The 15,075-nt window shown below is 37.4% G+C and overlaps 1 protein-coding gene across 1 annotated transcript in view; it reads right to left on the bottom strand.

Moving 5' to 3' along the window:
• LOC132151996 (voltage-dependent calcium channel gamma-5 subunit-like) overlaps window positions 1-15,075 on the bottom strand; it is a 56,156-nt gene that overhangs the window by 25,014 nt on the left and 16,067 nt on the right. Inside the window, exon 2 of the mRNA XM_059560598.1 lies at window positions 12,321-12,560. Coding sequence (XP_059416581.1) covers window positions 12,321-12,516 — 196 coding nt within the window. The 5' untranslated portion in view covers window positions 12,517-12,560. The remainder of the gene's footprint in view (window positions 1-12,320; window positions 12,561-15,075) is intronic.

Here is a 15,075-nt window from a genome sequence, read left to right on the forward strand (position 1 = left end):
CTTCAGTGTCTCATCCTTCAGAAATAATTCTAATATGCTGATTTGCTGATTATCAATATTTCAAACATATGAGTAAATTTTTTCAGTATTCTTTGATGAATAGAAGGATCCAAAGATCAGCATTTATTTGAAATAAAAAGCTTTTGCAACATTATGCACTATATCATACAATAGCTTAGAGTCAGTATAATTTGTATTTTTTGGAAAAAAAAATATTGAAATTAATACTTTTATTTAGCAAGGATTCTTTAAATTGATCAAAAGTAATGATAAAGACGTCATTTTACAAATTATTTCTATTTCATATAAATGCTGTTCTTCTGAACGTTCTATTCATCAAAGAAACCTGAAAAAAATCTACTCCACTGTTTTCAACATTATCATAAGTTTTCTTTTTTTTTTTTTGAGCAGCAAATCAGAATATCAGAATTAATTCTGAAGGATCGTCTGAATGGAGTAATGATGCTAAAAATTCAGCTTTGAAATCTCAATAAATTACATTTTGAAATATTCAATATTTAATATTTGAAATAATTCAAATAGAAATTAGTAATTTTAAATGGGCTAGTAAAAATATTTCAAAATTGTATTGTTTTCCTGTACTTTGGATCAAATAAATGCAGGCTTGGTGAACAGAAGAGACTTTAAAAACATTAACAAGCTTACTCTTCAAAAACTTTTGATTGGTAGTGTATAGGCAACTTAAATCTTTCTATAATTTCAAGCTTTTAATTGGCTTAGAAATCTATAACTGCTGGACAACAACAAATAATAATGATTTGTTTATATACTACAAACATTTTTTTTATCACATAATAAGGCAGAATAGTTTCTATACTGTAATAGCACTGCATTGTTCATATACTTTATTTATCACCTGCTGGAGAGGACTTGAAAAACCATATTGTCGCAATCGTATGTTTAATGTGTTTGTGTTTCCAAAAGTGTCTGTTTTTCTGTGATAGTGATGTCCAATTCGCGAATGAATCGTTAAATTTAACCGGTTCTTCTTAGTGAACCGGTTGAACCAGTTCACCAAATCGAACTGAATCGTTTGAAACGGTTTGCGTCTCCAATAAGCATTAATCAGAAAGAATCAGAATCAGAATCAGAAAGAGCTTTTTTGCCAAGTATGCTTGCGCATACAAGGAATTTGTTTTAGTGACATAAGCTTCCAGTACACAGAGACAACAACACACAGACAAAAAATAAAAAATAAAAATAGGCAAATAAATAAGTGTATAAACAATTGTGCTATAAATGATAATGGAATAGGATTGAGTAAAATGCAGGGATGTACTAGGATGGAGGGGTAACAAATAAATATAAAGATATTGCACATTTTTATTGCATGAGCATCTGGTATTTGGGGCTCTGAGGCTCCGACCAGATGGCAAAAGTTCAAAGATGGGTAACTTGGATGTGAGGGATCCAGAGTGATTTTCTGAGCCCTTTTCCTCACTCTGGATGTATACAGTTCTTGAAGGGTGGGCAGGGGAGCACCAATAATCCTTTCAGCAGTCCGAACAGTTCTCTGTAGTCTTCTGATGTCTGATTTTGTTGCTGAACCAAACCAGACAGTTATTGAAGTACACAGTAAAGACTCAGTGATGGCTGAGTAGAATTGTTTCAGCAGCTCCTGTGGCAGGTTTAACTTCCTCAGCTGGTGAAGGAAGTACAACCTTTGTTGGGCCTTTTTCACAATGGAGTCAATGTGATTGTCCCACTTCAGGTCCTTAGAGATGGTGATTCCCAGGAATCTGAATGACTCCACTGCAGTCACAGTACTGTTCATGATGGTGAGTGGGGAAAGTGCAGGGGGGTTTCTCCTAAACTCCACGATCATCTCCACTGTTTTGATTGTGTTCAGCTCCAGGTTGTTAAGACTGCACCAGACAGCCAGCTGCTCAACCTCCTGTCTGTAAGCAGACTCATCACCGTCCTGGATTAGGCAGATGACTGTAGTGTCATCTGCAAACTTCAGGAGCTTGACAGAGGGGTCTTTAGACGTGCAGTCGTTGGTGTACAGGGAGAAGAGCAGAGGGGAGAGCAGTGTTGGTGGAGCAGCTGTTTGACATGAATTTCTACAGTCTCACTAACTGTTGCCTATCTGTCAGAATCCACAAAATTAAGTAATCCACAAATTACTTGAGCTGTTAACTTTTTTTACGTGACTGACACTCCCTCTGAGTCAGAATAAACCAATATCCCGGAGTAATTCATTTACTCAAACAGTACACTGACTGAACTGCTGTGAAGACCGAACTGAAGATAAACACCAAGCAGAGCCAGATGACGAACAAACACGCCCATTGCTGGAGCAGTTCTCGTTCCCGAGTCAAGAACTGGTTGCATCGGTTTTCGAATCACAAGTACACTGAACCGAAAACCGTTTCTTTCGGACGCGTCCGATTTGAGAACCGATGAACTGATGATACTGCGCATGCGTGTTATTTTTCAAGTATTTTGTTAAACATCGGAAAGTGTGATAAAATAACTAGATATTATTTTGCTTTCTTTTTTTTTTTAAGATGAATCTTTCTAATCTGTATATTGTAGATTATGTATAGGCCAAAGGGGTTTTCAGGGAAGTTGGACAATAATTAAGACTCTAAAGACTCTATGTTTAATAGGAATAAGGGATGATTTATGAAATATCTGTACTGTATTTATAGTTAATGATGACACATTCAGAAATTGAGTTTGTAGTGAACAGAACATAAACACGAGTAGAGCAGCTGATGATACTGAACTGCAGCACGTGCCGTGCGATTCTCGTTCTCGAGTCAAGAACCGGTTGCATCGGTTTTTGGATCATCAGTACACTGAACCGAAAACCGTTTCTTTCGTACGCGTCTGATTAGAGAACCGAGGAGCTGATGATACTGTGCATGCATGATTCAACGTGAAGCCGACTGACTCACAGCACGTCTGAACTGAACTGATTCCTTTGGTGATTGATTCTGAACTGATTCTGTGCTAATGTTATGAGCCGAATGTAAACCGAAGGCTTGAATGAAGGGCAATCTGGCGAAACGTAAGTTAATTTAATAACAAATACATCGCAATGGATTATGTATAGTAAGTGGATCATGGTTTCTGCGCTGATGACACCTAATTTATTTACTTTATATCTTCAAGACTTAAATCCTCGTATGCACATTATTGCTGTTACTGTATTTGGGTGCGTTGTTGCAAAACTTAATTGTAAACTTTTCATGATTATGAGGTTTTTAACTGACTAAAGTTACAATCACTGACTTTATATATTGGAATGTATGATAGACGTGACGCCATTACGTAATCGCGAATGACGTCATTACGTCGAGCGTAAAAGAACCGGTGAACCTTTTTTTCAAACGGTTTATTGAATCGAACCGTCCGAAAGAACCGGTTCGCGGAAAAGAATCGAACTTCCCATCACTATTCTGTGAAAACAATTGTTTTCATACAGCATAGCTGGATGCTTTTGTCCATATTAGGAGTTTCCTGGTATGAATTTCTGTGTGAAAGCGCCCTCCGGCTTCGAGTATGAAGAAACACACACTGCAGGAGTGTTTAGCGCTTCGTGATGTTCATCTCGCCTTCTGGGTCCGAATAAAATATCATCTCATGTGCAGACGGTCCTGTCTCTTTGAGTTTAAATCTATATTTATTCACACCAGCTCTTGAAAACGAAAAGTGCAAACACACTTGACAAAAAAAAGTGCGGGGGACGAATTTCCGTTATATTAAAAGTGGGGGGACACCCGCGTAATCTACACCCCTGTACAGTCTCTAATGTCCCATTGGAAACTTATCCTGGCTCTAAGATCGTCCATCTTATTCTCCAGAGACTGGACATTGGCGAGCAGAATGCTCGGTAGAGGAGGACTGTGAGCTGTTTTCCTCAGTCTGTTGCGAATCCCAGCACGTTTTCCCGCGGTGTTTCTTTATCCGTTGCCTCGGGTGGTTATTCAGGTGGCCATTGTTCATCTCGGCATTCCGGAAAATCTCAGATGGCCACGATGGGTTGGAGGACACTGTTTCAAGTGTCCTAAAACAGGTCAGTGAAGTAGTGTCCAATGTCCAAAAGTGTTTCTTTGTTGTAAATGATCAGTGCAGAGGTTATGTGTGTAAAAAAAGAAAGCAAAAGTAGGTAAAAAAGTAAGTAAAAACACAATCTAAGCGGAGCGACCTGGACGGCGCCCAGACTCGGTGGCGCCATCTTAGCAAGATGGTGCCTGTTTATGAACAGGCATAACAGGTCATGCCTGTTTATGAAATTTTGATAAATTGTAAGGGATTCTAGCAATATTATAATTACAGATCAATAGGAAAGGGAGACCGCCTAATTTGGAAAAGTAGTAATTGGGGATAAAATTCCAAATTGAGTTTGGATTACAAAAAAACTTTCTAATCCAGTTAATTTTTAAAGTGTTGTTCAAAGAAGATAAATCAAGGAAATTAAACCCACCATAATCATATGTGTTCATTAATAAATACTCTTTATTACCTTTGTTACAACATTCAGTGTATAGAAAATAACCATCATGACAGAAATTCATATATTTATAAACTGTACGAAGTAAAAAGCACAATTTGAGACCAGAAACACAGTAACTGTAAGAGTAAATAATAATTATAATAATGATGATAATGATAATAATAATGACTATGCACCCGTTTGTAAGGAAGCATGTAAATTAATTTCTCTATCCAATGCTGTCACGTCACGTGACAAAAGAATGAACGATAGGTTAAAGATTTTTATACAGTTTTTATTATTATTATTATTAAACAATACAAACATTAAAACATTATGGCAGTAAATTTAAAATCATAAAGACAAAAAAATAAATAATAATAATAGTAATAATATCAATATCAATAATCGCATCTCAGCTTGTAAAAACAGACATTTCTTGCAGGATGAAGGACCATCACCTTCAACTCGATCTTGCCAAGATAGAACCCATCATTTCATCACAATTTCACCATCAACTTAGGCACATCAACCATAACTCCTTCAAAAACAGCCAGAAACCTTGGAGTTATGACTGATAATCAGCTGACTTTCTCACACCACATTGCTAAAACTGTCCGATCCTGCAGATTTGAATTATTCAAAATCAAGAAGATCAGGCCCTTTCTTTCGGAACATGCTGCATAACTCCTTGTTCAAGCTCTTGTTCAGTCCAGGCTGGTCTATTGCAATGCTCTCTTGGCAGGTCTTCCAGCCAGTTCTATCAAACCTTTACAATTAATACAGAACGCGGCATCAGGATTAATTTTTAATGAGCCGAAAAGAATACACGTTACACCTCTGTTTATCAATTTGCACTGGCTACCAATAGCTGCTCGCATAAAATTCAAGGTATTGATGTTTGCCTACGAAACCACCACTGCCTCTGCACCCTTTTACCTAAATGTATAACTTCCGACTTATGTGCCCTCTAGAAGCTTGCATTATGCAAGTGAACGTCGCTTGATTGTGCCATCCCAAAGAAGCACAAAGTCACTTTTACAGACTTTTAAATTAAATGTTCCTTCCTGGTGGAATGACCTCCCCAACTCAATCCAAGCAGCTGAGTCCTTAGCCATCTTCAAGAATCGGCTTAAAACACATCTCTTCAATCTTTATTTGACCCTCTAACTTTAGCACTCACTATTCTAATTCTATTCTTAAAAAAATAAAAATAAAATCTGACTACCTTCCTAATCTTTTTGTATTCTATTTTCTTTTCATTTATTATAAAGTTATATATATATAAAAAGACACTAGCTTGCTCTATTCTTTTTCTATTCTATCTGTTTTCTTTTGCCCTTGCTACATGTACTGCATTAAAGCTAACTGAGACTTGTTATAGCACTTATATATCATTGCTCTTTTGTTGTTTTTGATTGCTTCCATTGTCCTCATTTGTAAGTCACTTTTGAATAAAAGAGTCTGCTAAATGACTAAATGTAAATGTTATAATATACACACAGATTTATCCAGTCTATGGTCAAAGCTTATGGGTCTGTCACGTGATTAAGGAACGACTGAAACCCGAAAGACTCATGACTGACTGCATTGGTTAACTCAAACCCGAAGACTTGACAGATAAGAGGTGAGGTGAGCTAATCATAGACTGAAGCCCCAGGTAAACAATGAACTGATCTTTTCTGTTTATTATAGCAATATAGTTTTGTATTGTTTGTAGTGTGATCAACGTTTGCGTAAGAACTAGTAGACATTAGGGAAGTAACACATAACATTTTAATAATATTTGAGAAAATGAACAAAATGACTCGAAAAAAGATTTGTTCATTTTTCTGAACGAGACTGAAAGATCCGAGTCGGAAAAATTATCCGAACTTCCCATCACTAATTTTCACTTAACATTAGAGCACATCTACCACTCTCTATAATAACACTGACATCATACTTCACTGTGTTATTACTGTGAATAATACAGAAAATTACTGTGACTACTGTGATTATTGATTATTGTAAACTTCCTGTGTATAAACCAATGCTTGAAAGAAGGATTCATTATTATTCTTAATGAAAAGCACAACAACAGTAAAAAAGTACTGTGACAAACTGGCTTATACAAAGTTTATTAACAAATACAAATAAGATGGTGCATGACATACACCACATTCTGTCTTATTTAGCAACTAATAAATTAGAGACAAATACAAGTTTCTAAAAGCACCTCTCTCTCTTAACGTGATCACTAAAATCTTATTCAAGCTCCACTATACTGCGGCTTTACACCACACACTGTATGGAGCAGAGAAGACACTTTTTTAGTTTACAATTGTAGTGTCTGATATCCAACTTAACTAAATGGTTTTTATTTCTATAAAAAGCAAAACAACAGTGGGGGCAGTACCACAGTGGACAAGTGTGTATTTGGTGTACAGCCAAACACTGGGTAGTAGCGGTAACAAAGACTACCACAGCAAGCCTATTTGTGACCACTAAGAGAACGCATGTTCTATATAGGATTCATGAGTGTAGTATGAATGTAATCTGGACATACTGCAAACGCCATGTTGTCATTATCACATGATTTGGTCGCTGTTGGACAGTGTTTTCTCTACTTCCTGTTGGCCTTCTGTAGCAAATTGTAGCTCCGTGTAGCTGTTTTTATTTTATTTTTTTCTCTAGAATCTTTATCTTACTATCACTCTCTGTTTTTTTAAAGTGGTAAAATATAACTTAATTCACACCATATTTCTGATATTATCGATCAATCTTATCAGATTAACTTTGATCGTTCACTTTTATTTTATATCCGTGAGTGCATTACACCTGCAAAGCGTTAGCACTCGTTAGCTTGTCATTAGCGTTTTCATTCGAACCTATCGCTGTTTTCTTTTCTCCTCTCCCTCGCTCCAGTTTTTCACAAGTTCATCAAACAACCGCAGTAAGAATTTTCATCAAGCACGGTGAGTAATGGCTTCTCCTATCATTGTTTCTTGCACCTCTTGCCACATGTACAGTTTATCTATCTCTGTCGCTGATGAGGGATTCACATGTGATAAATGCAGGGAAATAGTTAGGCTGACAGAGAAGATTTCAGAATTAGAGACACGCATCCAAACTTTAATTGAGGATAGTAAAAATGTTAGGGCTCTAGATACGGCTTTGGATGCGTCTAGCTCAGGGATTCCTGTACATTGTTTGGTTCCGGAAACAGAGCCCCAGCAGCAGGGCAACTGGTTGACGGTGAGGCAGCGTAGTCGTGGGTCAAAACACCGCTCTTCTGTTCCGATCAAAACATTAAACAGGTTCTCCCCACTCAGTGATGCACCCACTGAGAAACCTGATGAAAGTGCTCTAGTTATTGGTGATTCTATTGTACGGAACGTGAATATAGAGACACCAGCCACCATAGTCAAATGTTTACCGGGAGCCAGAGCGCCTGACATCTTGGCAAATTTAAAAGTGCTGGCTAATGCTAAACGTAAATACAGTAAGATTGTTATTCATGCCGGCGCTAATGATGTTCGACTTCGCCAGTCGGAGATCACTAAAAATAACATTAAAGAGGTGTGTGAACTTGCAAGCACGATGTCAGACACTGTAATATGATCTGGTCCCCTCCCTGCTTACCGTGGTGATGAGATGCATAGCAGATTGTCATCACTCAATGGCTGGATGTCTAAGTGGTGCCCACAGAATAACATAGGTTTCATAGACAGCATAGAGAGCTTTTGGGGCAGACCTGACCTGTTTAAAAGAGATGGTCTTCATCCCTCCTGGGGTGGCGCCACTCTTCTCTCTAGAAATATGGCAAATAGTCTTAGTGTTTATACTTGACTAACTGGGGCCCAGGTCAGGAAGCAGACAGACGTCTGCTAGCTGCCTCCCGTCACAAAGGTCAGTTAATTCTCAGCACATAGAGACTTTTTCACCTAGATATCACACTATAGAGACTGTGTCTGTTCCCCGAACTAGAAAAAACAAAAAACGTCCAAACCAAGTTAAGATTAACAATTTAATTGAGGTTCAACAAATAAAAAACAGAAGCAATATGGATAAACAAATGATAAAGCTTGGCTTATTGAATATCAGATCCCTTTCTACGAAAACACTTTTTGTAAATAATATGATCACTGATCATAAAATAGATGTACTCTGTTTGACAGAAACCTGGCTAAAACCTGATGATTACATTATTTTAAATGAGTCCACCCCCCAAGATTACTGTTATAAACATGAGCCACGTCTAAAAGGCAAAGGTGGAGGTGTTGCTTCAATTTATAACAACGTTTTCAGGATTTCTCAGAGGGCAGGCTACAAGTATAACTCGTTTGAAGTAATGGTACTTCATATAACATTATCCAAAGAAACAAATGTTAATGATAAATCCCCTGTTATGTTTGTACTGGCTACTGTATACAGGCCACCAGGGCACCATACAGACTTTATTAAAGAGTTTGGTGATTTTACATCCGAGTTAGTTCTGGCTGCAGATAAAGTTTTAATAGTTGGTGATTTTAATATCCATGTTGATAATGAAAACGATGCATTGGGATCAGCATTTATAGACATTCTGAACTCTATTGGTGTTAGACAACACGTTTCAGGACCTACTCATTGTCGAAATCATACTCTAGATTTAATACTGTCACATGGAATTGATGTTGATGGTGTTGAAATTATTCAGCCAAGTGATGATATCTCAGATCATTATTTAGTTCTTTGCAAAATTCATATAGCCAAAATTGTAAATTCTACTTCTTGTTACAAGTATGGAAGAACCATCACTTCTAACACAAAAGACTGCTTTTTAAGTTATCTTCCTGATGTATCCAAATTCCTTAGCATATCCAAAACCTCAGAACAACTTGATGATGTAACAGAAACTATGGACTCTCTCTTTTCTAGCACTTTAAATAAAGTTGCTCCTTTACGCTTAAGGAAGGTTAAGGAAAACAGTTTGACACCATGGTATAATGAGCATACTCGCACCCTAAAGAGAGCAGCCCGAAAAATGGAGCGCAGCTGGAGGAAAACAAAACTAGAGGTATTTCGTATTGCTTGGCGGGAAAGTAACATATCCTACAGAAAAGCATTAAAAACTGCTAGATCCGATTACTTTTCTTCTCTTTTAGAAGAAAACAAACATAACCCCAGGTATTTATTCAATACAGTGGCTAAATTAACGAAAAATAAAGCCTCAACAAGTGTTGACATTTCCCAACACCACAGCAGTAATGAGTTTATGAACTACTTTACTTCTAAAATCGATACTATTAGAGATAAAATTGCAACCATTCAGCCGTCAGCTACAGTATCACATCAGACAGTGCACTATAGACCCCCTGAGGAACAGTTCCACTCATTCTCTACCATAGGAGAGGAAGAATTGTATAAACTTGTTAAATCATCTAAACCAACAACATGTATGTTAGACCCTATACCATCTAAGCTCCTGAAAGAGGTGCTTCCAGAAGTCATAGATCCTCTTCTGACTATTATTAATTCCTCATTGTCATTAGGACATGTCCCCAAAACCTTCAAACTGGCTGTTATTAAGCCTCTCATCAAAAAACCACAACTTGACCCCAAAGAACTAGTTAATTATAGACCAATCTCGAATCTCCCTTTTCTGTCCAAGATACTAGAAAAGGTGGTATCCACACAATTATATTCCTTCTTAGAAAAAAATGGTATATGTGAGGATTTCCAGTCAGGATTTAGACCGTATCATAGTACTGAGACTGCTCTTCTTAGAGTTACAAATGATCTGCTCTTATCATCTGATCGTGGGTGTATCTCTCTATTAGTTTTATTGGATCTTAGTGCTGCGTTTGACACAATTGACCACAACATTCTTTTGCATAGACTTGAATACTTTGTTGGCATCAGTGGAAGTGCATTAGCATGGTTTAAATCGTACTTATATGACCGCCATCAATTCGTAGCAGTGAATGAAGATGTATCCTATCGATCACAAGTTCAGTATGGAGTACCTCAAGGCTCAGTACTAGGGCCGCTACTCTTCACGCTTTATATGTTACCCTTGGGAGATATCATCAGGAAACATGGTGTTAGCTTTCACTGTTATGCTGATGATACTCAGCTCTATATTTCTTCGCAGCCCGGTGAAACACACCAATTTGAAAAACTAATGGATTGCATAGTCGATATAAAAAACTGGATGACGAGTAATTTCTTACTGCTAAATTCTGAAAAAACTGAGGTGTTAATTATAGGACCTAAAAACTCTGCTTGTAATAACCTAGAACACTGTCTAAGACTTGATGGTTGCTCTGTCAATTCTTCGTCATCAGTTAGGAACCTAGGTGTGCTACTTGATCGCAATCTTTCCTTAGAAAGCCACGTTTCTAGCATTTGTAAAACTGCATTTTTCCATCTCAAAAATATATCTAAATTACGGCCTATGCTCTCAATGTCAAATGCAGAAATGTTAATCCATGCATTTATGACCTCAAGGTTAGATTATTGTAATGCTTTATTGGGTGGTTGTTCTGCACGCTTAGTAAACAAACTACAGCTAGTCCAAAATGCAGCAGCAAGAGTTCTTACTAGAACCAGGAAGTATGACCATATTAGCCCGGTCCTGTCAACACTGCACTGGCTCCCTATCAAGCATCGCATAGATTTTAAAATATTGCTTATTACTTATAAAGCCCTGAATGGTTTAGCACCTCAGTATTTGAATGAGCTCCTTTTACATTATAATCCTCTACGTCCGCTACGTTCTCAAAACTCAGGCAATTTGATAATACCTAGAATATCAAAATCAACTGCAGGCGGCAGATCCTTTTCCTATTTGGCGCCCAAACTCTGGAATAACCTACCTAACATTGTTCGGGAGGCAGACACACTCTTGTAGTTTAAATCTAGATTAAAGACCCATCTCTTTAACCTGGCATACACATAACATACTAATATGCTTTTATTATCCAAATCCGTTAAAGGATTTTTAGGCTGCATTAATTAGGTAAACCGGAACCGGAAACACTTCCCATAACAACCTATGTACTTGCTACATCATTAGAAGAATGGCATCTACGCTAATATTTGTCTGTTTCTCTCTTGTTCCGAGGTCACCGTGGCCACCAGATCCAGTCTGTGTCCAGATCAGAGGGTCACTGCAGTCACCCGGATCCAGTACGTATCCAGACCAGATGCTGGATCAGCACCTAGAAAGGACCTCTACATCCCTGAAAGACAGCGGAGACCAGGACAACTAGAGCCCCAGATACAGATCCCCTGTAAAGACCTTGTCTCAGAGGAGCACCAGGACAAGACCACAGGAAACAGATGATTCTTCTGCACAATCTGACTTTGCTGCAGCCTGGAATTGAACTACTGGTTTCGTCTGGTCAGAGGAGAACTGGCCCCCCAACTGAGCCTGGTTTCTCCCAAGGTTTTTTTCTCCATTCTGTCACCGATGGAGTTTCGGTTCCTTGCCGCTGTCGCCTCTGGCTTGCTTAGTTGGGGACACTTCATTTACAGCGATATCGTTGACTTGATTGCAAATAAATGCACATACACTATTTAACTGAACAGAGATGACATAACTGAATCCAATGATGAACTGCCTTTAACTATCATTTTTGCATAATTGACACTGTTTTCCTAATGAATGTTGTTCAGTTGCTTTGACGCAATGTATTTTGTTTAAAGCGCTATATAAATAAAGGTGACATTGACATTGATCTACCAGTGTCAGTTGCGTCACTTCACTGCCATTCACAAATCTTCTCCGAGGCCTAATGAAATGTCCATTGTTATATACACCTGAAGCCCTAACATGTGCCAGTGTTTCACAGAAAGTGCCTATAGTCCCACAGAGGCACTCACTCACCTGCAAGGAAACAGACCCTCCACAGCCCTGAATGGAGAGACATACGGATTTCAGTGCTCTGATTAAGAGGCAGTATGACCCCCTCCTCCAGGTAAAGCCAGTAGTCAGTGCTGACTGCAATAGCCAGCAGCCCCAGACTACACACAGCAAACACACTGCTGAGGAGTGTCAGTGCCTTCCTGCCACACAAACTCATCTTTCACATCAGCAGCAGAGGTGACACGCTGCAGAAAACAGGAGCTGTAACGAGAAAAGGGGAAAACAGTTTATCTGATACTGTAATTTAACATCCAAATTATTTTTTTAAATACTATTTTAGTCTTAAAGGAGCCTAGAAAAGAAGTATACATCGAAAAGCATTGTTCTTTGCATCAAGTATGTTTCTGGAGTTTTACGTTAGGGTGAAAAGCTTCATGTTATTGTTAGTGTCCCATTAGTTGTCTTGACATAACCTAATCAGGGGTTCTCATCTAATGACTGCTGAAATTTCGCCCTCTTTTGCTTGTACATCACACCCCAATTAATGCTACCTTTTGGCTATTTGTGATCTCCATGTATGACTGTCACTAGTAGCTAGTAGTATTCATGCTAAATTCAGTGTTTGGTAAGCTACTTTCAAAATGTAATTGATTACTATTACTAATTACATAATCAATATTGTATTTAAATTACTAATTACTCTGTCTGAAAAGTAACTTAGTTACTCAAGAAGTAACTTAATTATTCAAATCGCTAATTAGGCTACATCCTAAAATTCCTATAAACCTTAATAGAAATTAAACTATTCTTTCAATTTCAGTCAAATACAGAATAGTTTAGCCTTTTATCTTTAAAACAACTGTAATACTTTTTTTTTTTAAATAAAAAATTTAACCTTCTTCGGTTTACAAATAGAAATAGTCTGAATAACAAAAAAGAAAAATAACAATAAATTTCAGTTTGGCAAGATGTTCAGGAAAAGCCCAACTAGTAAAATCTGTGCAGGTTTATGTAAAAATAACACGTTAACTAATGTAAAAGATCTTCGCTTTCTATAGACATATTTCTCATGCCAGCTTTGATTAAGTTGTTCCCTAATTTTAGTTTTAGTGAAATTGTGACCACAAGTGATGAAGTTCTTTTAGTTTTACACCATGTCTTAAACACAGTGCTCATGCAACAGTCAAAGATGAATCTAATGGTTCAGAGAGGGTAAAATCATTGCACCTGCACCCCAACCCATCATCGTACCTGCCAATCGACCTTTCATTACAGCCCTTACTATTATTACTATTATTGTTGCAGGCCGTCAGTATCACCACCCTTCCCCTAAATGGCCTTTTTTTGAAAACCGACATCAGCATGTTGGAGGAAGCATTGATAGACTTCAAGGATAATACTCATTATCATTTTACTTTATATTTTTCTGATATATCCATAGTTTAACTCTGGTTTAGTATGATTTCTCTTTTATATTATTATTCAAAATATTAAATTTAAATTTAAATTAAATTTAAAAATGTTTTGTTGTATGTGATGTTTTATGGTTCTAAAAAGTGCCTTTGTTACTTAATGCTAAATTCTACTTTCTGTATCACAGCTGAAAATATAATTATTATTGTTTTAAATAGCTTTTGGCACTTGACAACTAAATACTGGAAAAAAGTAAGTTAATAATACATTATTAAATTTACATTTTATTTTGTTAATTAAAGGTGCTATATATGATTTTCCAATCACTCCCTTATTCCAAAAAGGAAAAGAAAAAAAGTTGTGCTCATAAATGAATTTCTATGAGACACAAATGAGAATGTTAGTGGCAATGTGGGTATTAGTGATGCGCGGGTCATCTCATAACCCGCGGGGCACGTGGGTAACCCGCGGGTCGGGTCGGGGTAGGTAAAGAAATTGGCACTTTATTTGCGGGGCTGGTTGGGGTGGGTCATTAAATTTTTTTTTTTTAAATCAATTTATGTTGCGTTCAATTTTGATTCTTTCAAGAGATTCGTTCATTTTCAGTTCGTTCACCAAAATGATTTGTTCAGATTCGTTCACTGATTCGTCCAGTGACCATTTCTTCATATTACACAAATACACCACAGCAGGTGGCTAAAAAGAGTGTCTTATGCATTATGTCTTATGTCAACGAATGTATTTATTTGTGACAAAAACTGATTTGGCTTTATTCAAATGTGTGCATAATCACATGAAATAGTCTAAATAAGTTGTTAAGATGAACAAAGCACAAGGTTTTCTTGCATAATTAACGTTTTAATTGTTTGTTCAGACAGTTCATATATAATATTTTCACATTAATAAATCGGGGATTAAACGTGTTCTGAGCTGTTCACAAGCTGCGCATGTGCTGCTAATAGCACCGTGCTCGCGCGCTGCTGTGGAGGGAGGAACTTCAGTGAACGAGAAATATGAGTCAATGGATTACTTGAACGATAACGATTCGTTGACCTAAAAGATTTGTTCACGGACGAACCATCATAGAGCAATTACCTATAGCCTATATTAAATTATTATTTTTTATATTTATTTATATTTGGAATATATATTTTATTAGGTTCTTTGATAAGTTTACAATACGAAGTTAAGTAACAACGTAACTTCCGTGATGTCCCCGATGCACGGGGCGGGGCGGGTAAAGAAAATTTTACTTTATTTGCGGGGCGGCTGGGGCAGGCCAAATAATTATATAAAAGCGGGACCCGCGGGCTGGAAAAAAACCCGACCCGTGCATCACTAGTGGGTATGTATCATGGCACAA

The sequence above is a fragment of the Carassius carassius genome, chromosome 10 (genome assembly GCF_963082965.1).
Source record: "Carassius carassius chromosome 10, fCarCar2.1, whole genome shotgun sequence".
In the NCBI taxonomy this organism is placed as follows: domain Eukaryota; kingdom Metazoa; phylum Chordata; class Actinopteri; order Cypriniformes; family Cyprinidae; genus Carassius; species Carassius carassius.